This window comes from Euprymna scolopes, chromosome 44 (genome assembly GCF_053919585.1).
Source record: "Euprymna scolopes isolate OS-2025 chromosome 44, ASM5391958v1, whole genome shotgun sequence".
In the NCBI taxonomy this organism is placed as follows: domain Eukaryota; kingdom Metazoa; phylum Mollusca; class Cephalopoda; order Sepiida; family Sepiolidae; genus Euprymna; species Euprymna scolopes.
Genome location: NC_136525.1, coordinates 15,056,512 through 15,083,750, shown reverse-complemented (window position 1 = coordinate 15,083,750; position 27,239 = coordinate 15,056,512). Strand labels below are relative to the sequence as shown.

The following is a 27,239-nucleotide window of genomic DNA, read 5'->3' as shown; positions in this document are numbered from 1 at the left end:
TAAAATACATCCATCCTGGCCTATGAAATGGCATAAAACAGATCCATCCTGGCCTATGAAATGGCATAAAATACATCCATCCTGGCCTATGAAATGGCATAAAATACATCCATCCTGGCCTATGAAATGGCATAAAATACATCCATCCTGGCCTATGAAATGGCATAAAATACATCCATCTTGGTCTATGAAATCAAATGTGAAGTAACTATAATAGTTTATAACTTTTCAATTTACCAAACAGACTTTTTTTTATTTCGGCTGGCATGTTGTATATTATGGCGCCCATTAGTTTTTGTTCAGCCATATTCTTATCAAGCGATTTCAATCGGTACATCCGATCATTATCAGGAGAGATTATTGTTGTTGTCATTTTCTTTACTGAGGTTTGGTGTATTTATAGTTCCTTCAAACCCACTCGAAAAACTCGCACAGTGCACACATAGGCCACATCACAACAACACTCTCTCGATGATTAAACTACCATTTAGCAGACAACAATACCATGAAACAACACTTAACATTCTATGATAAAAACCTACAATTGTCCAACATTAGAAATATTTTTACTAAAAATACTAAAATTCTATACCTTAACAATTGCACATGAAGGCTAAACTAATTAAATAACTACAGCTCCTTATTAACTGGATCTCATTTAATATCTGAACAAATATACAAACTGTATATAACAACTAACAATATATAAACTAAATAAACAAAATATAAAATAAAATTAAAAATAAATAATTCGCCCCTACTCATCCTGCACCCACCTTCATAAACAACTAGCAGTTCAGCACAGCTTTGCCTGTGGCCCTATGTACTTTTCATAACTTTATGTGCATATATATATATATATATATATATATATTAAAATGTTTGACTCATGTCCAGGTAACCTACATCTAAAATTTCAAATGTTTAGACCCAAAATTGGTGGACGAGTTTGGTAGAGTCTGCAAAGGTCAACTCTCAACTTTGACCTCTTGGCAGCAAAATTTTTGCCCCAAAGCTGATTAAAAAGCTTGTTGCATGTCTGAATACCCTTTATGTAAAAGTTCAAATGTTTAGACCCAAAATATTCTCAATAGTTGGATAGAGACCGCAAAGGTGAAATCTTTTGAACATTGACTCCTTGGTAGCTAAATTTTGGGCCAAAAACCGATTAAAAAGCTTGCCCTATATCTGAATACACTTTATGTAAAATTTCAAATGTTTAGACCAAAAATTGTCTGAGAGGTCAAATTTTTTTTTAACTTTGACCCCAATTTTGACTCCATAACATTTGTTTTGGGCTCAAATCAAGTTAAAAAGTTTGATCCATGTCCAAGTAACCTACATCTAAAATTTCACGTGTTTAAATCCAAAATTTGGGGAGGAGTTTAGTAGAGTTTTCAAAGGTCAAATCGTTGAAGTTTGACTCTTTGATAGCCATATTTCTGGCCGAAAACTGATTAAAAAAATTTCTCCCAAATCTCAATTCCCCTTATGTCCAATCTCTAGTCTGTAGACTGAAAATTGACAGAGTAATTTGATAGAGAAATGTACACACAGAGGCAATTTCACTTTTATAGATATATATATATAAAAAATTTTTTTTAAATAGAACAATAAATCCACCAAGCCTCAATAAAGAAAACAACAATAACAATCACTCCTGACGACGATCAGATGAACCGATTGAAAGCACTCGAGAAGAATATGGCCGAACAAGAACTACTGGGCGCCATAATATACAACATGTCAGCTGAAATAAAAAAGACCGCTCGTCAAATGGAAAAGATATAAAAAGAAAAAATCAGAAAAAAGAATAACTGTCGTGTTCAATCAGACAGGCTTGAATAATGACTTGCTGGCAAATTATACAAATATATATATATATATATATATATATATTCAGGGCTCCACAGACAAATTTATCTTTAGTTGACCTTTGAAAAATAAATATTTTTGCTTACTAGCCAAACCCACATGATTTTTGGAAGATGACATCTTCATTCCATGACAAGTATATATATATCATAAAAATCTTTCTTCATATTTTTTTTTTTAAATAAGTGCAATTCTAAATATGCACCAAATTTTATGTTGATACTTGAAACGTATAAACATTCAAATTTCCTCAGATATTCTTTTAAACAGCCTTCATTAAAAAAAAAAAATAAAATAAAAACGAGTATATTGTTCTATTAAACCTTTTGTTGTTTAAATAATTTGACTTTGCTCGTTTTATATAAAAAAAAAAAAGTTGAATAGATATTTTCCACTCAGTAGTGAGCTTTAGAAAATTGTTGGTGAAAGAAAGACAATCGCTAAAAGGTAGACGTTTCATTATTTCTAGTCGGCACTTTGAAAAATCACTCGCAATGTAGAGCACTGCTAATATTTTATGACTATAATTTAAAAAAGAACCTATATTTTCAAACCCATAAAATATGCCCAAATCTGCATATATAGTGTCCTGGCAAGCCAGCTTTAGTTTTGCTGCTATGGAATGAATTTTGATTAGGTTTTTTTTTTTTTTTTTTTTTTTTTTAAATAAGTAATTCTAAATATACAACAAATTTTATGTTGATACTTGAAGGTATAAACATTCTAATTTTTTGAGATATTTTTTAAACAGCCTTCGTTAAAAAAAAAGAAAAAGAAAAAAGTATATTGTTCTATTAAACTTTTATTGTTTAAATAATTTAAATTTGTTCGTTTTATTTAAAAAATGTTGAAAAGATATTTTTCACTCTGTAGGTGAGCTTTAGAAGATTGTCAGTGAAAGAAATATAATCGCCAAAAGATAAGCATTTCATTATTTCTAGTCGCCACTTTGAAAAATCACTTGCAAATGAGACTGTTTCACTCGCAATGTAGAGCCCTGTATATATATATATATATATATATGAGGGGTTTAATTTTTTTTTATAAATATGCAGATTTAGTGCAATGAGAGACAGCAAATGAAAAAAAAAAAAAAAGCCGAGAAATGGGCTTGTGCACTAGCTTTTACCTTTCTGGAACCAAAGATTTGGGTACTTTGGTGAAAGTGGTGACCAAATAAATTTTGATTGAGGAATTTCTTTGACCGAATTATCATTTACTGTTAAAAGTAAACAAGTCAAAGAGTAATCAACAACAAATCCGCAGATAAGCATCATGGGGTGGGGGGAAAAAACATACAAAAAAAAAATTGAAAAGTAAACACATCAATATCAAAAACTCTGTAACATAATATCTTTTCGTTTGCTTTTATTCACGTTAAACAAGTCATATTGCACCCGAGAGTTAAAGGGGGCGAGTTCTGTGAATTAGAGATTATACCTACAGGGACACACTAATTGGGGAGTTGAGCAGAGAGATGCCTGTCCATAGCTCATTTAAATTATTGTATGCTAATACAGTCAAGGAAGAAATGATGTAATTCTGCAAGTTAGTTTGAGGGAAGAAACTATTACAGTAAAAATCTTTACGACATCTTGGTAGTTCTACAGTGAAGGAGTGGAATTTTGTTGCTTGTCAGATTAGATAAAATGCCAATAGGACATTACTCAAACTTTATTTCAAGCAAGGAAAGAGACCCCCCCCCTTCCTATGCTAAGAATGGCTTCCAAAATTTGCACAGGGTATGATTATTTTTTCTTTTTAAACAAAAATACCGGATAAATTTGCATAAATTTGTGTGTATAGCTTTTTTAACCTAACAAGTAAGTACATGAAGTTCTTATGCAATTATAAGTTTTTTTGTTTTTTTTAGTTTGCTTGAAAGATTGTGTGTAAGGAGTTGTGTTTTAATGCTATGATAATACTGTCTTGTAGAAAAAAAAAAAAAACACTGTTGGGTATAACACAAGGTAAACAGAATGACAATATTGAAAGATTTTAATAATTTTTCATTATAACATTCATTTATCAACACATGTCAAACTAGGATGGGACCCTAATGTGTACTACCACTCCGAGTCAGAGTGGACCTGGGAGCAATGGCAATTAAAGTGTGGCTCCACACTCCCCAAAGTCCGCAAGCTGGGGCCTTACCATCGGATATAGTTTTGGGTCACATCCAGGACCCCCATTGAGGGACTTTTACCCTCTACAGGGGGGCAGTCGGCGTATTCTAATGCCCCACCGACAGGGCCAACCACCTGAGGAAGGCCAGAGGATTAGTTGGCCGAAACATTGTGAAACAACTAGAAGATGAGGATAATAGTTTGTAAATAAATGGATAAATAATACAAATGCTAATGATGAGGTGGCATTGATGCTGCGAGTTCATTGGAGCACACTCCATAGAAGTACTTTCAGAGATGGGCTTGTCGGTCATATGAAGGAGTGGGATTTTGCTGCTGTTGGATTGGTTGGGAAGGATATTCATGTCAGTGGGACACCAGTATACTTGCAAAATAATCATATAGATTTGAAACTCTTTTTCGGCGCCTGTCTAAGGATCCAGATACGGCAATGATGCTCTGTGTACGGCGGCTTTGTAGAGATATAGGATATGAACGGGTATCGTAAGGATTGATCATTTTGGACTACTGTTCTTATCTCAAGTTATTCACACAACGTTTCGGCTGATGTAACCTCTGGCCTTCTTCGAACTTGAGAGTCTGTACAGAATTTCTAATGAAACCCTTTCTTTAATCCATGGGGACAGAATGCTCTCATTCCGTGGGCCATGACTGGGTATAAATCTCAAGTAATGTCCGATTGAATTCTTAGTACTGCCTGCACTGAGGATTGAACCCCCAACCCCAGGAAGAGTGTCGCTTATAACTGAATTTAACTTCATGCTCGTGGAGAGTATAAATTTAGGGAGCCTTAAACCTAGTCCTGCTTTTATGTGTGAACAATCGTATTATCATCAATTACACGTCACTACTTATTTTTTTTAACATTGTCTTTTATTCATAATTAGTCGTATAAACCTGGCGTTGCCAGCTTGAAACACGTTGGCGGGCAAAGGGTTTGGTGTATTTAAGATGCACCAAATATCCTAACTTTTCTGAAAGCGGACCACATGTTGGATCTAAATCCATTTTTGTCTAAGGAAATTAAACAGGAAAAAAACTCATAGTCTAAAGTGGAAATAACTCTCTGTTATGGTGTTAAATGGTAATAAAAATGAAAGGAACACAGGATTCTTAGAAACAAACGTGTTCACATATATTACAGGCAAGACGGGTTGAGCAATACCATTCCTCAACTGCACACGACCTGCTTAGCTGCGTACCAAACTGACTGCCGGGCATCAATACTTGTTACCGGAAGTGATGTCACCAGAGGATGTGACGTCATGAGATAGTCCATTAATCCCATGGAGGAACGTCTCCAACACTCTCATAGTTTAAATAAACTTCTGTTTTTAAAGGCAACTGGTGTCGATAATAATATCGAAAAATAAATTAAATATAAACTAAATCAACATCCTCATCTAGCATCAACTGAAATGAATGGCCCTCGTCTTGGGGAGGCCTCATGTTTTGACAAGCTTCTGGGCTTGACATTTACTCCTGATCTGGAATGAAACGCGTACATCAAATCTGTTGCCAAGGCCGATGGGATCCTTCTATCGATCCAGTAGATATCTCCCTGCTGATGCAATTCTCTATCTATATAAGACCCAGGTACGTCCAAGGATGGAGTACTGTTACCACATCTGGGCAGGAGCCGCTAGAAAGGACTTATGCCTTGATAGAGTTCAAAATAGACTTCATAGCCTCGTTAGGGGATGTCCTTTTCTCTTCCCTGCAGCCCCTTTCTCACGGAAGAGACGTTGCGAGTTTGTCTTTGCTTTATCATTATTTTCAAGGCAAGTGCTCAACGGAGCTCCAATCTATGGTCAACCCTTGCCAATCTTTCACAAGAAACACTCGTCTAGCTAAAAACACTATCAATAACTCCCCCCCCCCTCTTTATCTGTGACTAAACCTAAACCTAGATTTCATGAACAAAGCTTCTTTCTTAGAACTGTACACCTGTGGAACTGTCTTCTGTTTTCCTGCTTTCCAGCTGACTTCAAGTCCAACGTAAACAAGTTTTTGATGAACCGTTCCACTCAAGTTAAATTTACTGAATTTCCATTATATATCATAACGATTACTATGTTGTCCTATTGACGACTGTACACTTTAACTCTTATCCTTGATTGGCATTTGGGCCTTGATAAGTGGTGATGCCTATGTAAAAACAAATTTCTAAATAGAACAATTAAAATGATTCTATCAAAACAAACTGATAACATGGAGATAATTAGAAAAATAGATTTTCTTTAATGCAATATGCAAATGAGGTTACTCCTTGAATGTAGATTTCTTTTGAATAAATCTATATATCTATAAAAGTGAAAGTGTCTGTCTGTGTACATTTCCCTACACAACAACTCTGTCAATTTTCAGTCTACAGACTCGAAATTTTATATACAGGGTATGGAGATTTTGGGAAAATCTTTGTAATCCGTTTTTAGCTAGAAATTAAGGGGTCAAAGTTCAACGATTTGACCGTTAAGAACTCTACCAAACTCCTCTGCCAATTTTGGGTCTAAACACTTGAAATTTTAGATAAAGGTTCCTTGGACATGGATCTGCCTTAACTTGATTTGAGCCCAAGACAAATGTTAAGAGGTCATAATAGGAGTCAAAGTTAAAAAAAGTTGACCTCTGCGGTCTCTACCAAATCACTCAGACAATTTCTGGTCTAAACATTTGAAACTTTACATAAAGAGTATTCAGAGATAGAGCAAGTTTTTTAATCGAAAATTTGAGCTACCAATATATGCATGTTTGCCTAAAACCTTCGATAGAGGCGACGGATTTTCACAAGATCAGTATCGTTTTGAAGCTCGACCCTTCGGACGACAAATACCGAAAAATTGGCTAAAAACATTAATTTCTTCAGCTTCAACTGGGCACTTTTCTACATGGAGGGGTGGCTTTTTTCGCAGATATTTTCGAAAGTCATCCACTCTTTTCGATTTTCTAAACTTAATTTAAACCTACGTCACTTCCAGTTTGGCAATGGTTGTAACAGCAATGACGTTACGTTCTTTTCCTCCTTCACAGTACGGGTTCAAGCCTGCCTTCCTACTACCACTTTCTTTTTTTTGGGCTCAACACACACCTCCGGGCAATGCCGGGCACCCATACTAGTATTATATAAATAGAAATCATGCTGGATGAAAATGTGTAAATGTCCGTTTTCAGTGTGAAAATTACTGTGAAACATGGTACCTTTTGTGCATATTAATCAAATTGCAAATAAACAGACAGACAGAAATACAACTTTATAATTTTATGGTTACCATTATGCATTAAATTCTATACTAGGTCTGCTTAGTAGGCCACTGTCGTTGGCGTTCACGTCGACTGTAACATTATGAGAACAGTAGTCTGAAAATTCCAACTTGGATTCCCGAGTTCAACAAGATGCACTTGAAGGTCAGAGATGACTTCGGCCGAAATATAGTGAGAATAACATACAGAAGACTAAATATAAATAATCAAGTTTCATCCAAACAAATAAAAAAAAAAAATAAAATAAGTTAAAATAAAAAAAAAAAAAATCAAACAAAATAAAATAAAAAATAAAATTAAAAAAATTTGAAAAAAAAAGAGGCATAATACACAGGAAAAGAAAAAAAGTATTTCCTTTATCATTACCCGCTCAAGGTGATACTAAATCACAATATGTACTCTATGTCTTTGTGAGTTTTTAAATTTCAGACAAATAGAAAATACAAGTTTATTTTATACATGACATAAAGCAAAAAAAAAAATTTGATACTTACTATCAGGTATTTTCCTCTTCCCAATTGCCTTCAAACACATCTGCATTGTTTCACGATTATTGATTAAAATTTCTAGAAAAAAAAGTTCAATATTTTAAAATTTATTTGTAAAAAACTGACCTTTATTTTTATATAAATTGTCAGTTTTTGTGCAGAGCTATGAAAATATTAGATGGCATTTTCTAATAATAATAATAATAGTAAACACATTTTCAGACCCATTAAAAATGGATGTTACATGAATAGTTATATTTATTTGTTGTGTTTTTTGTTCTTTTTTTATTTATGGTATTTTTACAAAATTTAGTTTTGTTTTAAATTTTATGTTTTTTTTTAAAATTTGGTATTTAAAAGAAATTAGTTGTTACTTTTAAAAGAAATTATTTAGTGCGTTTTTTTAAATTTGGTATGTGCTTTTTAAAATTTGGTGTGTGTTTTTTTTAAACTTCATGCATTTTTAAGTTGGTGTGTTTTTTATAAATTTGATGTGTTTTTTAATTTTGGTGTGTTTTTTGAATATGGTGTCTTTAAAATTTAACGTCTTTTCAAATTTTTTATTTTCCAAAATTATTTGGTTTTTAAAAAATATACAGTATTTTCAAAAATATTTGACATTTAAAACTTTTTTTACTATTTTAAAATTATTTGGCATTTAAAAAAAATATTTGGCATTTTAAAAAATATTTGGCATTTTAAAAAAAATATTTGGCATTTTAAAAAAAATATTTGGCATTTTAAAAAAAATATTTGGCATTTTAAAAAAAATATTTGGCATTTTAAAAAAAATATTTGGCATTTTAAAAAAATATTTGGCATTTTAAAAAAATATTTGGCATTTTAAAAATTATTTGGCATTTTAAAAATTATTTGGCATTTCAAAAAATTATTTGGCATTTTAAATTTGGCATTTCAAAAAATTATTGGGCATTTAAAAAAAATTATTTGGCATTTTAAAAAAATTATTTGGCATTTAAAAAAAAATATTTGGCATTTAAAAAAAATTATTTGGCATTTAAAAAAAATTATTTGGCATTTAAAAAAAATTGTTTCATTTCTTAATTATTCATGATTATTCAATTTATTTGATGTTTTTAAAAATATTTTTCTTTTAGTGTTTCTTTTTAATTATTTAGTGCTTTTAAAAAATTATACAATATTTTTTTTTTATTAATTTAAACATTCTTTTTAATTATTTTTTCTTTTGTTTCCATTAAATAAAAAGTAAACATACAACAGATCCAACTTAACCAATTCCATAGTCAACGTGGATATCCATTAAACCAACTAAGGTATTCTTCACATTTAGCTCCAAAATAAAACTCAAAGATTACAAACTTACCAGAATTTTTCGAAGTGCTGAGGTAGTGAATTGTCCAATCAGAACTTGCACAAGACACTTGATTAATCTGCAGTGTTTTTAGGTGTGGAATCTTCGATTGTACCTGAAAAAAAAAAAAATTTCAACAATTGTATACTTGCGGTCATTTCAAAGAATAAAAATTTTGCTGGTTTTTGTAATGTTATCTGAAGATATTTAATAATGATGAATATACAGATAGAGGTTATAGTCAAGTTAATATACTTCCTAACTTCCAGCATAGCTACTACCAGAAGTGATAACAAGGCAAATCAGTTCCTTCATTTTTTTTTTTTTTTTTTTTTTTTTTTTTTTTACTGTGACATAACTTGAAATTCAATATTTCGATTTTCACTATTATAATAAAGCATCAGAAGCTTATGTGCTTACATGTTAGGTTAAAAAAAAAAGGGAGGGGGCAGGATACCAAAAATTACGTAAATTTACAAATTTCATTAACAAATACTCTCGTCAGCCATTTTTTATCTTAATTAAGATTAATGTCAATGGGACGTTACTCAAACTTTATTTTAAGCAAGGAAACAGACCCCCCCTTCCCATGCTAAGAATGGCTTCCAAAATTTGCACAGGAGAATGATTAGTTTTATTTACTTATTTTTTTTAAAAACAAAAATATCAGATAATTTTGCGTATATAACTTTTTTTAACCTAACAAGTAAGTGTATAAACTTTTTGTGCAATTATGTTTTTTTAGTTTGCTTGAAAGATTGTGTGTAGTGTGCAAAGAGTTGTGTATGAAGGCTATTATAATACTGTCTGGTAGCAAAAAAAACAAAAAAAAAAAAACACTGTTGGGTATAAGACAAGGTAAACAGAACGACAATATTGAAAGATTTCAATAATTTTTAATTATAACTTATTCATTTATCAACACGTCGAACTAGGATTAAAAAAAAAATTTTTTCGAAGTATATCTCATCTTCAGAAAGTTGAAATTTTAAATATGTACAGCTGTTACATGATAAGGGCTGTCCCCTTTTCATGTAAGTATAAAAATAGAGAGATTAGTTAAAATGAAAATAAAGTGAGAGAAAGCAGAAATCGAACCCTGGACATAAGTTTTAAAGAACAATAGGTTTAAATGGAATGTCCAGTAAATTGTTAATTCTGATGAAATAAATAATAAACTATTCAATTGTTAGAAAGAATGTGGATAATAAAATATGGGTTAAATAAATTAGATATGTAGGTTGAATTCCTTTGTAAAAACTAGTGTTGGGACGATTCCTAATTTTTATACGATTCCGATTCCAGGAAAATATTGATTAACGATTCCGATACCAAGTACGATTCCGATTCCGATTCCTAGAGAATTTATTGTTTTGAAATATACCAGGTAGTTTTATACTTATGGTCGATAGTTCCCAACTTTGGAAGAGATATCTTATGTCTACACCGTCGTGTTTTGGATTAAATAAAATTATTATATAGCAAACTAAACGGAAAAATTAGCAAAATTTATTCTAGAGAAAATTTATTTTACTTAATTGGAATACAGAAAAAAAAAAACTCAAAGAAAATAGAATTTATCCTTCAGAGAAAAAACAAATAAAATAGAATTTATATAACAGAACAAAAACAAGAAAATTAGAGAATAAATACACACGATTCATTATTTTGGTCCTCATAATTAACAGATTTAATGAATTAAATAAAAAAATATATATATATATATAGAAAGAAAATATATACTAATTAAATATAAAAAAGATAAATATTTAATTTAATAATTTATAAATGAACGTGCGTAATGAAAAAAAAAACAATATACCACGTGACATGGCGCCGTAGATACAAAATAACCGGGTTTGTATTACTGTACACAGATTCGAAAAAGTTGTCAAAAAACAAATATATAACAAACAAATATTATCAAAGGCAAGATAAGTTACTTTTCTACCAAACTGGATACATTTTTTTTGTTTTTATTCAATGTAACATGTTTATTCAGCTCAAAAACATGCAGTGTTTACCGATGTAATGGAAAATTCAAAATGGCGCCCGACACTCTCTTTAACATGGTAAGTTCGGGAAAAGGTGTTACAAATAATAAACTAGACAAAATACTATTAAAAAAAACACCGAATATATATCAAAATATGTCATGGTAACATATATTGAGCGAGTTTCTAGCAGTATTTTGTATAGTTTATTATTTATAACATCTTTTCCCAAACTTACCGTGTTAAAGAGAGTGTCGGGCGCCATTTTGAATTTTCCAATACATCGGTAAACACTGTATGCTTTTCGAGCTGAATAAACATGTTACATTGAATAAAAACCCGAAAAATATATCAAGTTAGGTAGAAAAATAACTTATCTTGCCTTTGATAACATTTATTTGTTATATATTTGTTTTTTGACAACTTTTTCGAATCTATGTGTACAGTAATACAAAGCCAACTATAAGTCCTTAGTAAAATTCTATTTATAAATACTTTTTAAAATGAAATTATTTAATTAATCGTAAATATTATTTAGACATAAAAATTAACTGATTACAAAACCTTTTAAAAATATATATATTAATTTCTTTTTCGTTCGGCAAAGAACTGCGCAAAACACTTTTAATTTTCAATTTAAAATTCTAGAAAAAAGATTATATTATTCTGCTTTTAATATAATCAAATTCAGGGTTTTATCTTTCTGGAGAAAAAAAAAATAATGGATTTTATTTCAATGAAATTAAAAAAAAAAAAACTTGACTGAATTGAATTAATTACCCTTAAATTAACGAAGGGGTTATTTAATAACTTTAGGTTTGGTAGAGATAGGTATGGGGTCGATTTTTTTGAAACTTCAAAAGAAACCGACTACTGTCAAAACTTTGCGAAATAATACAACGTGATCAATTTCATTTTAGAGATATTTCTTTCAAAAGCCTTCTTTTGAAAAAAGAAAAAAAAAAGTATATTGTTCTATTAAACCTTTTACTGTTTAAATAATTTGACTTTGCTCGTTTTATTTTAAGAAAATATAAGTTGAAAAAGCATTTTTATTCAGTATTAGATTTGTCAGTAAAAAAAAACAATGGCCAAAAAGATAAGCGTTTTTTTTATTTTTACTCGCAATATAGAGCCCTGCATACTTCTTTTCAAGTTAACTCTTTTGTAGTTTTGATTACAATAGATCTGAATGAATGAACCTTGTAAGGGAGGGGCACTAAGCATTGCCCTGTTAATAATGAATTTCTTTGGTTTCTTTTTATTTCTCTCTTGCGGTTAGAAATATCAGGAATTTTTTTTCTTTTTTTCAGCATCAGACTAAAAGAATCGTAATGAAGGAATCGGAAAATTAAGGTATTTTTTAACGATGCGATTCCGATTCCGATACCTCCCAAAATACACGATTCTTACGATTAACGATTCCGATTCCGATTAATCGTCCCACCACTAGTAAAAACATCAAAGAAAAAATAGGTTATTGGGAAATCATAATGTTTGGGAAACGTGCAAAGTCGCGCATGTTGGTGACACGTGAATTTTGCTCACGAGGCCGGACATGCATGGATTTCTCAATATAGGAAGTGAGAGTTAGTTAGTTAGTTGGTCAGAGAGACAGTCAGTGAGAAACTCAGAGAGAGTCTGGAATCTGGGAATTCGAACGTCTAGGAAGCGAGACGATCACTCTGAAACTAAAATGTGAAGCTTTGAATTCTTGATGACGAAAACCACGGCCGGTCGTGACGAAATAAACCATCATGTGTTTTATAAAACGTCGTCTTGTCTTATGATTCTTACAAAAAGGTAAAGTGAAAATTGTATTATATATCTGTGTTATAAAATGTCATTGCATACACGTCTCGACATCTCATGTCTACACAATGTCTGAACAGTGAACACTATCTCATCATTCTAAGAGCTTTCTTCTTCTACACGTCTAAGGAATGAACATTTAAAATATAGGAATCTCTCATAACATGAACAATCTCTCTAAGTCTCTTACAACAACATCTCTTTATCTCTAAGACTCTTTTAATGAAACACAGCTACTCTGAGTGGTGTTTTTCTTCAAAGCTTGCATTACCATAGCTTTCAAACAACTCCTTATAATTTACCTATTTATTGCGGACTATTATTTTAATTCTAATTATTATTTCATGACGTTTCGGCCAACTATTTCTCTGGCCTTCGTCAGGTGGTTAACTGTGTAAATGTGGTGAAACGACAACTCTGGAAGGCAGTAATTGCTGAGGATACAGTTAGGAGATTTGGAGTTCCTATCCTGTCGCAGTAACCACCTGACGAAGGCCAGAGGAGTAGTTGGCCGAAACGTTGTGAAACAACAATTAAAAGATGAGGATAATAGTCTGTAATATATAAATGGATAAATAATACAAATTACTCATCTAAAAAAAAAAAAAAAAAAAAAAAGAAAAAAAAAAAAAAAAATTCCAATTAATTTAATTGCTTATAATTTTTTACTTTTGAGGTGAAACTGGATGATTAACAAATCTTTACCATTTTTCTTTTTAAATATTGGATGTTTCGTTATTAAAAATAGTTGATTCATCTTATACAATAGAATTGAAAGTAAAAATAACCCCCTCCAAAAAAAAAAAAAAAAAAATTTTTTTTTTTAAAAATCAGCAAAAAGATCAGCTAAAAATAAAAATTTTTTTTAAAAATAACACAAAAAGAAACCAACAAAAAAACAAATAAAACTAAAAAAAAAAAAAAAAAAAAAAATCAATAAATTTTTTTTTTTTTTTTTTTAAATCAACAAGAAAAAAAAATCAGCAAAAAACAAAAACAAAAACGTTAACTGAAAATATGTCCTTTTGGTTGTTGATTGTTCTGGGGGTGCCTCAAATATATTTGATCCACCGTGTATAATAATAAAAAAAAAAAAAACTTACCGGACTAAGATTTTCTAATTCACAAGTGATAAAGCATTCCTGTTGATTTTCTGAATCGTCGTGCACACATGTTTTGCTCCGTTGCATCATTGCTTGGATACTTAAAGATTCTAAAGTATTTATCACAGCTGAATAACGTAGGACGCGATACCTAATCATGGCAGATCATGAATGGAGAAGAAAGAAAAAAAGAACAAATGTTAAATATTAATTTAGAACAGATAGTATACATATATATGCAGTTAGATAATATTTACAAAATAGGGATTATTACAGAGAAATTACTATTGAAGTGATGTGTAATGTATTTATTAGACATGGAAGAAATATAAAGAACTAGCAGGAGTGCCCTGTGTTGCCCGGGTGTTTGAGCAAAAAAAAAAAAAAAAAAGTGGTAGTAGGCAGGCAGACTCAAACCCATACCGCTAAGGAGAAAAAAGAATGTGAAAAAAAAAATACTTGGAAATTAACTTTTGCCCGGGTAGAAGATATTGGCACGAAGACAAAATTAAAAAAATTTTTTTTAAAAGTATGTATATATATATATATATATATATATATATATATATATATATATATATATATATAGAGAGAGAGAGAGAGAGAGAGAGAGAGAGAGGTGGGATCGAACTCGAAAATGTACAATAATTAGTCATCCTCACTAACCGTTACGCCTAAAAGGACAGTGAATTTATTCAGTTGGAAATTAAGTTAAAAATCATAGGAGTCGGCGCAGAAATGAAAATGGCTTTTAAACCTGGCCTGGGGCCAGTTAAGCTTTCCACTTTCTATCGTGGCATTTATTTGTTTCCTCACGAGGTCATTTACAATGTGGGGGAAAACCAGCTCCCCACAAAAACTGGGAACTCTGGCAGTGTCCAAATAAATAGCAATTGATCAAAGCGAATTGCCTTCTAGACGTCCCGGCCACGAAGAACTGTGATACAGCCTGTGGGTGAATATATATATATAGAACAGTTTAAAATAGTATTTTTTATCTATTCTACCTAGCAAAATTTCAATTTCACTCCAAGGTAGATCAAGGTAAATAAAAGAGCGACTTACCTCACTTTTGTATCGTGTTCTACGGGTTCATAATAAAAGAGGAAGTTGACTGTATGGATCCCACCAATATCATTGCCTCGGATCCACATCGGAACTTTTACTGTTGATTCAGGATCCAACTTTCCATTGGGAATTGGAATGTCAATAACTATATTCCCACTGACCGCAACCTCAGTGGGTTCGCTCCCAAGAATGGGAGTCTCTTCGCACACGCCTTTCTCTGGATTTCGGTACACAGTAGAGGAATGCAATGGGTCCAGTAGATCGCCAGGAGTTCCCAGTGTGAAAAAACTGGGATTGCTGGAGGCTACTTTGAGGTTTTTTAGCGGAATGGAACCCTGATTGGAAAATTCAATCATTATACTGTGTACCTCTCCGCACAAGAGTGTTGGAGGAAAATCTTGCAAGTTGACCTAAACAATAAAAATAAATAAAAAAAATTAAGGGCACTTCTACACTATCAGAATGAAATTTTGTAGATGATAAATGGAGTTTTCAAATAAAAAAAAACAAAAAGAAAAAAAACAAAAAGAAAAAAAACAAAAAGAAAAAAAAACAATGGTTTCTACTGATTTTTTTTGTCAATTCTAATAAATTAATTAGCTTCCAAATTATACAGTCAAAATTACCTGAATATTACAGAATTATTTAAAAAAAAAAAAAAAACAACTTTAATAGTGGTAGTAGGTGAAATATTGCAGCCATCTTGTTTAAATCAAAACAGAAAATTACCTCTATTTTGAACTCTGTATCTTACTATCATTTTCTTCAAATTCTATTTTCTTTAATAAATAATTTTCTATCTTACTGATTTTTATAATTTTTGGATATAATCATCTTAAAAATACAAAGAAAAATATGTAGATACCATTGTGTTCATTTCAAATTTAGTGTAATGATTTCCGAAATTTCGTTTTAATCGTGTAGAAACACCAAATTAAGATTATTAAAAAAAATAAAATAGCGTGCATAACATATTTTTTTTTTTATGTTCACCCCAAATAAGCCACCAAGGATTTGTGGATTAACAGACGAAGAAGAGTTAAGGTAGCAAGGTCGAGTCAAGGAAAACATTGAAGGAAATGAGGAGTACGGACTCAATAGAATAAAATAAAAGATCTGGCCAGAGATAGGTTATATTTCTGAGATTTTTTTAGATGAGAATTAATAATTTAGGACTTACACAGTTTAATCAAGACATTAAAAAATGAAAATATTGAAAAAAAATTATATTGTATGGAATGAAGCCCCTCCCAGGACAAAAAAAAACAATTTCACTTAATTTGATTAAATATTTTTTTTCTTATTTTTTTAAAAAGGAAAATCAAATTTTAAGATCGATCGTATCCCGCCATCTTGTTTATTTCGTACACCAGGAGGGCCGTGCGCCAAGGGAGATAATTCCAATTACCGATTAAAGTGTCAAAATTTGACGAGATTATTTTGAAACATAAGCAGAAAAAAATCTCTAGATAAATATTTTTTTTTTTTTACTTATTTTACAGAGGTTTTTTTAATCCCTTTTTCATTTTATCCTTTGTTAATCACTTTTGTGATTAAAAGCACCCCCCGGAAATAGGCAAATGCCACAAGACGATCGATCTCATTAAAATTTGATTTTTCTCTGTAAAAAAAAAAAAAAATACTTGATCAAATTAAATGAAATTTTTTTTTTTTGAGAACTTCATTCCATAATGGGTACATACAATATAACTTTGTTTTCGATATTTTCATTTTTTAATGTCTTGATTAAACTGTACAAGTACTGGTGATTCATATCATTTGGATTGTTCGGACTACTGTTCTCATTTTGTGTTATTCGCACAAAACTTTGACCAGTGTAATTTCCGACTTTCTTCAGGTGTATTTTGTTAAACTCAGGAATCTGTCGAACTCAAAAAGCTGGACAGAATTTTTAACACAACCCACAAGGACAGCATGCTGTCGTCCTGTCAGCAATGATCGGATAGAAGTCTTTAATAGTTCGTAAATGTTTTCTTCATATCACTTGCACTAAGGACTGAACCTTCAACCGCCAGAAGGTCATTTATAACTTATTTGTAATTTTTAATGCCATATCCCGGGGTTCTTCTGTAGTTCAGGAAACTACTAGTTTGGTCACATTGAAAGCCGTCCAAAACATCCCAGCATGTAAAACAGTTTGATTTTTTTGTTTTATGGCATATTAACCATTTTTTTTTTAGGTTATTTAATTTTTTAAAATCAAGTCATTTTCGTAAAAGTTTATGGCTTCAAGTCCTTTATATCTTACTAGCGGGGGGGGGGGGGGGGGGTACCTGGCGTTGCCCGGGTGTTTGTAGGTGTGTGTATGGGGGGGGGGGTAATTAATAATCCTGCTTAAATATTATAAAAAAGACGATGTAAAAAAAAAAAAAAAAAAAAAAAAAACCAAAACGGAAAAAAAAAATGGCATAAATAAACCTGTGTATGGGGGGGGGGGGTAAACTAAAAAATAAGTGAAGTAATAAAAAAAACGTTTTGTTGGGAGGAGGGATTGAACCCGGAAGCCTTGACGCAGAGGTGGAAGCCAATGCCAACTACTTAACAGTCTCGACCACGAGTGAGAGTAATTGATTAGCGTGTTAAGTTAAAGCTTATAAAGCTAAAAGAGGTTTGATTGACAGGACGACGCTAAATGAGGTCATCGCGGAATCGTTATTTTTAGTTTTCATTTCACCCCAGATGATGGTGGGAAGGGGGGAAAGCAGCGCGAAAGCCGAGAACACAACATTTTTAACTGTATTTATACTAAAATGCAGGACAAACAGGGAACAAAGCGAAATAGCGCGAATCTCATAAAAGTCGACGTAAATAAATCTAGAGACGACCCGCATTCCCAAATCCTACATATTATGATATAGGACCCATATAAACAGTTGTAAGCGATAGTAACGAACCCGGGAGCGTGTGCGAGAAAAGCCTTTGCCAGACATACACAAAATGGTCACACACATTTTGCATTTTATATATATGTTACTAGCGAGGGGTACCCGGCGTTGCCCGGGTGTTTGTAGGGGTGTGTGATGTTAAATAAAAAAGAAACCGGGGGGGGGGGGATCGAAGCTGAACCCCTGGGGCGAAGTTTTAAAATAAAATCGGCCAACCAGAAGTGGAAGATGTTTGAAAGTCGTCGAGCGTTACGACGACGATGACGACGATGTAAGCATTGTTATAAACGAAGTAAGAAAAGAAGACATCGTTTTAATTAAGCGGGGGGGGGGGGGGGAACACAAAAAAAAATAACGTAAGGCAAACGAACGATTAAAACAGAAAAACGAACGAATGTTACGTGAAAAATGGCTTAAATATTACAGGGTTCAATATTTAAATTTAAAACATCGAAAAAAAAAAACAAAAAAAGACATCTCACACCACGATTCAAACCCAAAACGTTTAGTAAATGAACCAAGGCCTTAACTACCTGCGCTAAAGTGGCGTATATTAAGTTTGTTCGGTTTATCAACTATTTAAAGTAAATCAGGTCACGACGTCATGACATCATCTGACGCATGCGTTGTTGACCCTCCCCCCTGTCGATTTCAGGTGGAAAAAGTTAACGTTTTTCTCGTTTTCTGTCTAGACATCTCTCTCTCTCTCTTTGCGTCTCTCTCACTCTCTCTCTCACTTCGTCTTCCTTACTCTAAAGACTGGAAAATGGCGTCTGGCCGTTTTTATTTTTAAAAACTTCGTTTGTTAATATTTTTTGTAAGCGTATTTTTTTTTTACTCCACATGTTTGTCTTGTTATTTTTCGTTTAACTATCGTATCTACCTATTTTGAATGTGGTAATAACTTTGGTAACGTTGCCATAGCGTAGAAGTTCATAGTTTAGCTTAAATTAATTTTTTTTTTACCGATAACAACATTTTTAAATTGTAAATTAAGACCGCCATTAGAGCTTGCTGACGTCAAGATCACGTGACATGACTCAGCGGGTTTTAAATGCAAGTTGACCCAAAATAAACGGCCGCGTGTATACTTTATGTAGAAGAGTTGGCGGCCGTATTTTTTGGGGCAGTTATAAATCGATTTAAAAATATGTAATGTTTAACATTAAAATGTCACTTTTTTTGGCCCCCCCCCCACCCCCTGCAGAAAATCGATCAATTGATGCACTTCTGATGGTTACTTTGGGCCAATTTTTCGATATTTGTCGTCCGGAAGGTGGGGCTTTCATATGAGATCAAGTTTGTGAATTTTTGTTGTGTCTGTCGAAAGTTTTTAGCAGACACACAAACATACATACATACACACAAACATACATTTTCGCTTTTATATATATAGACTAGCAGGGCTACCCGGCGTTGCTCGGGACCGTATAAACAATGAAAAAACAAAAGCAGATATTGAACATATGTTTTATTCTTAGGGGAGAGGAATCTTTCATCTCAAGTTTTAGCGTTAATCACAGGTTTTTTTGGGGCCCCCCTCGAAGATAACTGATCAGTTGACCAACTTCTAGTGGTCCGTTTGACGTGAAATTTCGATATTTGTCATCCGGGTGATGGGGCTTCGATATGATACCAAATTTGTCAAGTTTGGTTCCGTCTTTCAAAAGTTTTAGCGTTACAAACAAACATACATACATACACACAGACGTTTGGCTTTTATATATATAGATAACTAGCAGGGCTACCCGGCGTTGCTCGGGACCGTATAAACAATGAAAAAACAAAAGCAGATATTGAACATATGTTTTATTCTTAGGGGAGAGGAATCTTTCATCTCAAGTTTTAGCGTTAATCACAGGTTTTTTTGGGGCCCCCCTCGAAGATAACTGATCAGTTGACCAACTTCTAGTGGTCCGTTTGACGTGAAATTTCGATATTTGTCATCCGGGTGATGGGGCTTCGATATGATACCAAATTTGTCAAGTTTGGTTCCGTCTTTCAAAAGTTTTAGCGTTACAAACAAACATACATACATACACACAGACGTTTGGCTTTTATATATATAGACTAGCAGGGCTACCCGGCGTTGCTCGGGACCGTATAAACAATGAAAAAACAAAAGCAGATATTGAACATATGTTTGATTCTTAGGGGAGAGGAATCTTTCATCTCTATGTATTATTTGTTTTATCTACCCTAGGACTGATATTGTTCATGTTTTATCCCTAGCATAGGTAATTTACAGCATGTATATGAAATTGTTTTACCTTAGGGAGAAGAGAACAGGTAATATACAACATAATGTGTCTATATTACATCCCTGGCAACGCCTAGAAACCAGCTAGAACATGTATTTCAGTCAATCTTTATTATATCCTGGGCTATGCCGGGAAACCAGCTAATCTCTTTTTAGTGACTTGACCACCAAAATACCTCCCTAAGTGTGTCCTTTCTTTTGAACTTATTAGATATAGGTATCTAGAAATGTGTGTGAAATTTTGTTGAATGCATTGTTCACTATGATTTTCTTATTGTTCTACACAATATCAACTGTAGCGAAATAACACAGTAAACTTAGTGTAGTGTTAGAATAAAGAGCAAAGGAAAAAATTAGAATCATATTTTGTAATTGCAAATCTAAATTTGCTAGCATGTACCAGTATTTGCCAGGTTGTGGAAATTTGGAACTTATAACATATGTAGTGGCCTTTTCCTAGATACCTATTGCTAAAAATTATACTTTCATTTTGTTAGAAAAATCTCTCTTCAGATGCCCTGCATCATTCAAAATAAAAACAAATATTTTTATAATTGTTTCAGTATATTGCTACACAATGTGAAAGTTTTTAACGTTTGTAAAAAAAATCATGAATGTGCTTATATTGCAAAAAAGAAAATATCAGTGCACAGTATTGAAAGTGTTTGAGATTCAAAAGTCTGTAACATTTCTACTAACTTCATAAGATGTCATGTGAGAAACTGAATTGAATATCAAGACATTATCTGAAGCGTTTTTATTTTGGTGTAACATATGTGTTTACAGTGAACCTTAACTTTTAATAAACAGATTGGTATGCAATGACATAGGCTAAGAATCTTTAAAATATATATAAATTGGAAAAATGTGTGAACAAATGAAAAAAAAATGATCCGCTCCACTTGATGACATCAAGCACAGTAATATTTTAGTGAAGAAAATATGAAATTGATGTTCAGTGATTAGTTTGGATGAATGAGAAAATGTAATTGTTTGATGCATAAAAATAACTCAGTTGCTGTATTTGATATTAAGCAGCAAAATATAGTGATTTGAATATTTGGGAAAACATCAAACCAGATTATGTAAAAAGAAAAAAAAAAGATGAAATTAGAAAATATATATTTTATGTTTATGAGTTCTGCCAATCAAAATTTTGTGGCAGAAATTGGGTGATTACCATGCAATTTTATTTTGGTAAAATTCTTAAATTATTAGAATGTTTATTATAATTTCTAATTAGTGACTTGTTATAATCAAAATCCGCCCTAAAGAGTGTCCTTTCTTTTATTAGGTATCAGAGAAGGTATCAAGATTTCTACTTCTATACAAATGTGATATTTCAGATCTGTACATAAAAAATTTGTTGAATATATAGGTTGAGAATTGTTCTGTGTCGCTCTCTCTCACACACACACGCATTCTCACTTTTATAGATATAATAGATAGATTACTCTAGATATATTTCCATATGTCTGAATACCCTATATACAAATTTTCAAATCTGTAGATAAAAAAATTTGTTGAGTATATAGGTTGAAAATTGTTCTCTCTCTCTCACACACACATTCTCAATTTTAGAGATATAATAGATAGATTATGCTAGATATATTTCCATATGTCTGAATACCCTATATACAAATTTTCTAATCTGTAGATCAAATATTTGTTGAATATATAGGTTGAAAATTGTTCTTACTCTCTCTCTCTCTCTCTCTGGCTACCTCACACACACATTCTAACTTTTATAGATATAATAGATAGATTATGCTAGATATATTTCCATATGTGTGAATACCCTATATACAAATTTTCTAATTTGTAGATAAAAAATTTGTAGAGTGCATAGGTTGAGAATTGTTCTCTCTATCTCTCACACACACACATTCTAACTTTTAAAGATATAATAGATTATGCTAGATATATTTCGATATTTCTGAATACCCTATATATAAAAATTTGTTGAATGTATAGGTTGAGAACTGTTCTCTCTCTCTCTCTCTCTCTCGCTCACACACACACACATTCTCACTTTTATAGATATAATAGAAAGATTATCCTAGATATATTTCTATTTGTATGAATACTCTATATACACATTTTAAAATCTGTAGATAAAGAATTTGTTGAGTATATGGGTTGAGAATTGTTCTCTCTCTCTCTCTCTCTCTCTCTCTCACACACACACACACATTCTCACTTTTATAGATATAATAGATTATGCTAGATATATTTCCATATGTCTGAATACCCTATATACAAATTTTCAAATCTGTAGATAAAAAATTTTTTGAGTATATAGGTTGAGAATTGTTCTCTCTCTATCACACACATTCTCACTTTTATAGATATAATAGACAGATTATGCCAGATATATTAAAATATGTCTGAATGCCCAATATACAAATTTTGAAATCTGTAGATAAAAAATTTGTTGTATACATAGGTTGACAATTGTCCTCTCTCTCACACACACACACATTCTCACTTTTATACATATAATAGATAGATTATGCTAGATATATTTCTATATGTCTGAACACCCTATATACAAATGTTCAAATCTGTGGATAAAAAATTTGTTGAATGTATAGGTTGAGAATTTTTATCTCTCTTTTTCTCTCTCTCTCTCTCGCTATCTCACACACACGCATTCTCACTTTTATAGATAAAATAGATAGATTATGCTAGATATATTTCCATATGTCTGAATACCCTATATACAAAGTTTCAAATCTGTAGATAAAAAATTTGTTGAATATATAGGTTTAGAATTGTTCTCTCTCTCTCTCACACACACATTCTAACTTTTGTAGTTATAATAGACAGATTATGCTAGATATATTTCCATATGTCTGAATACCCTATATACAAATTTTCTAAACTGTAGGTAAAAAATTTGTTGAGTATGTAGGTTAAGAATTGTTCTCTCTCTCTCTCACACACACACACACACACAAGTTCTCACTTTTATAGATATAATAGATAGATTATGCTAGATATATTTCTATATGTCTGCCTACCCTATATACAAATTTCCAAATCTGTGCCCAAAAATGTGTGGAATATATAGGTTGAGAATTGTTCTCTCTCTCTCTCTCACACATATTCTCACTTTTATAGGTTATATAGGTTGAGAATTTTTTGCTCTTTCCATCACTCACATTCACACTTTTATAGATATAATACATAGATTATGCCAGATATATTTACATATGTCTGAATACCCAATATACACATTTTCAAATCTGTAGATAAAAAATTAGTTGAATATATAGGTTGAGAATTGTTCTCTCTCTCTCTCTTTCTCTCTCTCTCACACACACATTCTCACTTTTATAGATATAATAGATAGATTATGCTAGATATATTTCCATACGTCTGAATACCCTATATCCAAATTTTCTAATATGTAGATAAAAAATTTGTTGAATATATAGGGTGAGAATTTTCCTTCCTCTCTTTCTCTCTCTCTCTTTCTCACACACACACAAGCTGAAAATTGTTCTCTCTCTCTCTCTGACTCTCTCTCTCTCTCTCACACACACACACACATGGTCATTTTATAGATATAATAGATAGGTTATGCTAGATATATTTCTATATGTCTGAATACCCTATATACAAATTTTTAAATCTGTAGATAAAAAATTTGTTGAGTATATAGGTTGAGAATTGTTCTTTCTCTCTCTCTCACACACACATTCTCACTTTTATAGATATAATAGATTATGCTAGATATATTTCCAAATGTCTGAATACCCTATATACAAATTTTCAAATCTGTAAAGATAGAATTTGTTGAATATATAGGTTGAGAATTGTTCTCTCTCTCTCTCTTTCACACACATTCTCACTTTTATAGATATAATAGATAGATTATGCTAGATATATTTCCTTATGTCTGAATACCCTATATACAAATTATCAAATCTGTAGATACAAAATTTGTTGAGTATATAGGTTGAGAATTGTTCTCTCTCTCTCTCTCTCTCACTCACTCACTCACTCACACACACACACACACATTCTACCTTTTATAGATATAATAGATTATGCTAGATATATTTCCATATGTCTGAATACCCTGTATACAAATTTTCAGATCTGTACATAAAAATTAGTTGAATATATAGGTTGAGAATTGTTCTCTCTCTCTCTCTTCTCTCTCTCTTTCACACACATTCTCACTTTTCTAGATATAATAGATAGATTATGCTAGATATATTTCCATATGTCTGAATACCCTATATACAAATTTTCTAATCGGTAGATAAAAAATTTGTTGAATATATAGGGTGAGAATTGTACTTACTCTCTCTCTCTCTCTCTCTCTCTCTCTCACGCACACATTCTCACTTTTATGGATATAATAGATAGATTATGCTGGATATATTTCCATATGTCTGAATACCCTATATACAAATGGTCAAATCTGTAGATAACAAATTTATTGAATAGATAGGTTGAGAATTGTTCTCTCTCTCTCTCTCGCAACCTTACACACACAACCACACGCAAACATTCTGACTTTTATAGATATAATAGATCGATTATGCTAGATATATTTCCATATGTCTGAATACCCAATATACAAATTTTCAAATCTGTAGGTAAAAAATTTGTTGAATATATAGGTTGAGAATTGTTCTCTCTCTCTCACACACTCACATTCTCACTTTTATAGATATAATGTATAGATTATGCTAGATATATTTCTATATGTCTGAATACCCTATATACAAAGTTTAAAATCCGTAGATAAAAATACGTTGAGTATATAGGTTGAGAATTGTTCTCTCTCTCTCTTACGCACACACACACACACACACACACACACACACACACACACACACATTTTCACTTTTATAGATATAATAGATAGATTATGCTAGATATATTTCCATATGTCTGAATACCCTATATACAAATTTTCAAATCTGTAGATAAAAAATGTATTGAATATATAGGTTGAGAATTGTTGTCTCTCTCTCTCTCTCTCTCTCTCTCTGGCTACCTCACACACACACACATTTTCACTTTTATAGATATAATAGATAGATTATGCTAGATATATTTCCATATGTCTGAATACCCTATATACAAACTTTCAAATCTGTAGATAAAAAATTTGTTGAGTATATAGGTTGAGAATTGTACTCTCTCTCTCACACGAAACTGTGCGCTCGGCTTCTTCCCCCCCTTCCCACCCCAAATGCTTGGGAAACTGTGCACTGTTTTTGTTGGTTTTCAAGCTGCCTCTTCCCCCCCCCACACACACACACAGTTTAACAGTAGTAGGAGGTCAAGAGAAAGAGGGTGAGAGAGAGAGAAGAGTAAGTTGGTGAGAGAGAGAGAAAAGAGAAAGATGGTGTTGGTTTTATATTTTTATTATCGTCTAATATTTTGAAAGCTGAATTTCTAATAAAATGTGCATCTATAGGAGATAATGCCTGGGAATGTGTTCCTCCCCCCCACAGTTTAACAGTGGTGTGACGTCAAGAGAAAGAGGGTGAGAGAGAGGGAAGAGTAAGTGGGTGAGAGAGAGAAAGAGAGAGAAAAAAAAAGAAAGACGGTGTTGGTTTTGTGAAAAAAGTTGTTATTTACAATTGTTCGCATTCTTGGCCTTTTGGTCAAGATCAAAGTGTAGTATCTGTTCTTCAGATGCTGCACTTCTATGTCTTGTTCTCTTTCGGTGGAGGAGAAATCCTCCACGACTGAGACAATTTTTATTTTTGTACCTTTTCTCCACGTTAAAAAACGACCCTGGTGTCTAACTCTGTCCCGTGGGGAGGCATAGTAAATAGGTACAATTGTTCGCCATTAGTGGATGTTGACGTCACGTCACGTGACATGACTAAGCGTTTTTTTTTTTTAGTATGAATAACATTTTTTGTTTTAATTATAAAGTCTACACTTAATTTTATAGAAAATGATGTATATATAATAGAAAAAAAAAATTACTGGTTTTGTTGGATTCAAGTGGATCCCCCCCCTCCAGTTTAAGAGATAGCAGGTCACGTGGTAATATACAAAATGGCTAGCGTAAATATAAAGATCGGTTTTTTTATCGACGAATATTTTGAAAGCTGAATTTTTTTTTATTCCTGTACATTTTTTCCTGATATTTTTCGTTAAAACTCTTGTATAAATACTATTTTTAACCAGTTAAATACGTTGGAGACATTGTCATGGAGTTTAATAATCTCTAGAACAAAGCAGAAGAGAAATTACAAAAGTATCGGTAAAACAAAGTGTTTGTTTACATTTGTTCGCCATTACTGGATGTTGACGTCACGTCACGTGACATGACTAAGCGTTTTTGGATTATGTAATATTAACATTAAAATGACAGGTTTTTTTTGGGGCCCCCCTAGGAGAGAAATGATCAGTTCACCCCCTTTTAATGGTCCGTTTGGTGTGGAATTTCGATATTTGTCATGCGGGTGATCAAGGTTCAATATGATACATAATTTGTCAACTTTGGTTGTGTCTGTCAAAAGTTTGAGCTGACGTCACGTCACGTCACGTGACACGTATTGAATAACGTTAAAATGACAGGTTTTTTGGGGGGCCCCCCTAGGAGAAAAACGATCAGTTGACCCCTTTCTACTGGTCCGTTTGACGTGAAATTTCGATATTTGTCATCCGGGTGATCAAGGTGCAATATGATACCAAATTTGTCAACTCTGGTTCCGTCTTTCAAAAGTTTTAGCGTTACAAACAAACATACATACATACATACATACATACATACATACACACCGATTTTTGCCTTTTATATATATAGAAGACTAGCAGGGCTACCCGGCGTTGCTCGGGACCGTATAAACAATGAAAAAACAAAAGCAGATATTGAACATATGTTTTATTCTTAGGGGAGAGGAATCTTTCATCTCTATGTATTATTTGTTTTATCTACCCCCGGACTGGTATAGTTCATGTTTTATCCCTAGCATAGGTAATTTACAGCATGTATATGAAATTGTTTT

General features: G+C 32.1%; 1 protein-coding gene and 1 pseudogene across 1 annotated transcript in view; one reads left to right on the top strand and one right to left on the bottom strand.

Moving 5' to 3' along the window:
• Positions 1–27,239, bottom strand: part of LOC145268704 (trafficking protein particle complex subunit 8-like) — a 121,914-nt gene that overhangs the window by 36,085 nt on the left and 58,590 nt on the right. Inside the window, exons 15-18 of the mRNA XM_080124241.1 lie at positions 15,079–15,491; positions 14,014–14,164; positions 9,117–9,219; positions 7,778–7,849 (exon numbers count right to left, since the gene is read on the bottom strand). Of these exons, the coding sequence (XP_079980367.1) occupies positions 7,778–7,849; positions 9,117–9,219; positions 14,014–14,164; positions 15,079–15,491 (739 nt within the window). The remainder of the gene's footprint in view (positions 1–7,777; positions 7,850–9,116; positions 9,220–14,013; positions 14,165–15,078; positions 15,492–27,239) is intronic.
• On the top strand, positions 25,860–25,993 carry LOC145268933 (U2 spliceosomal RNA; annotated as a pseudogene).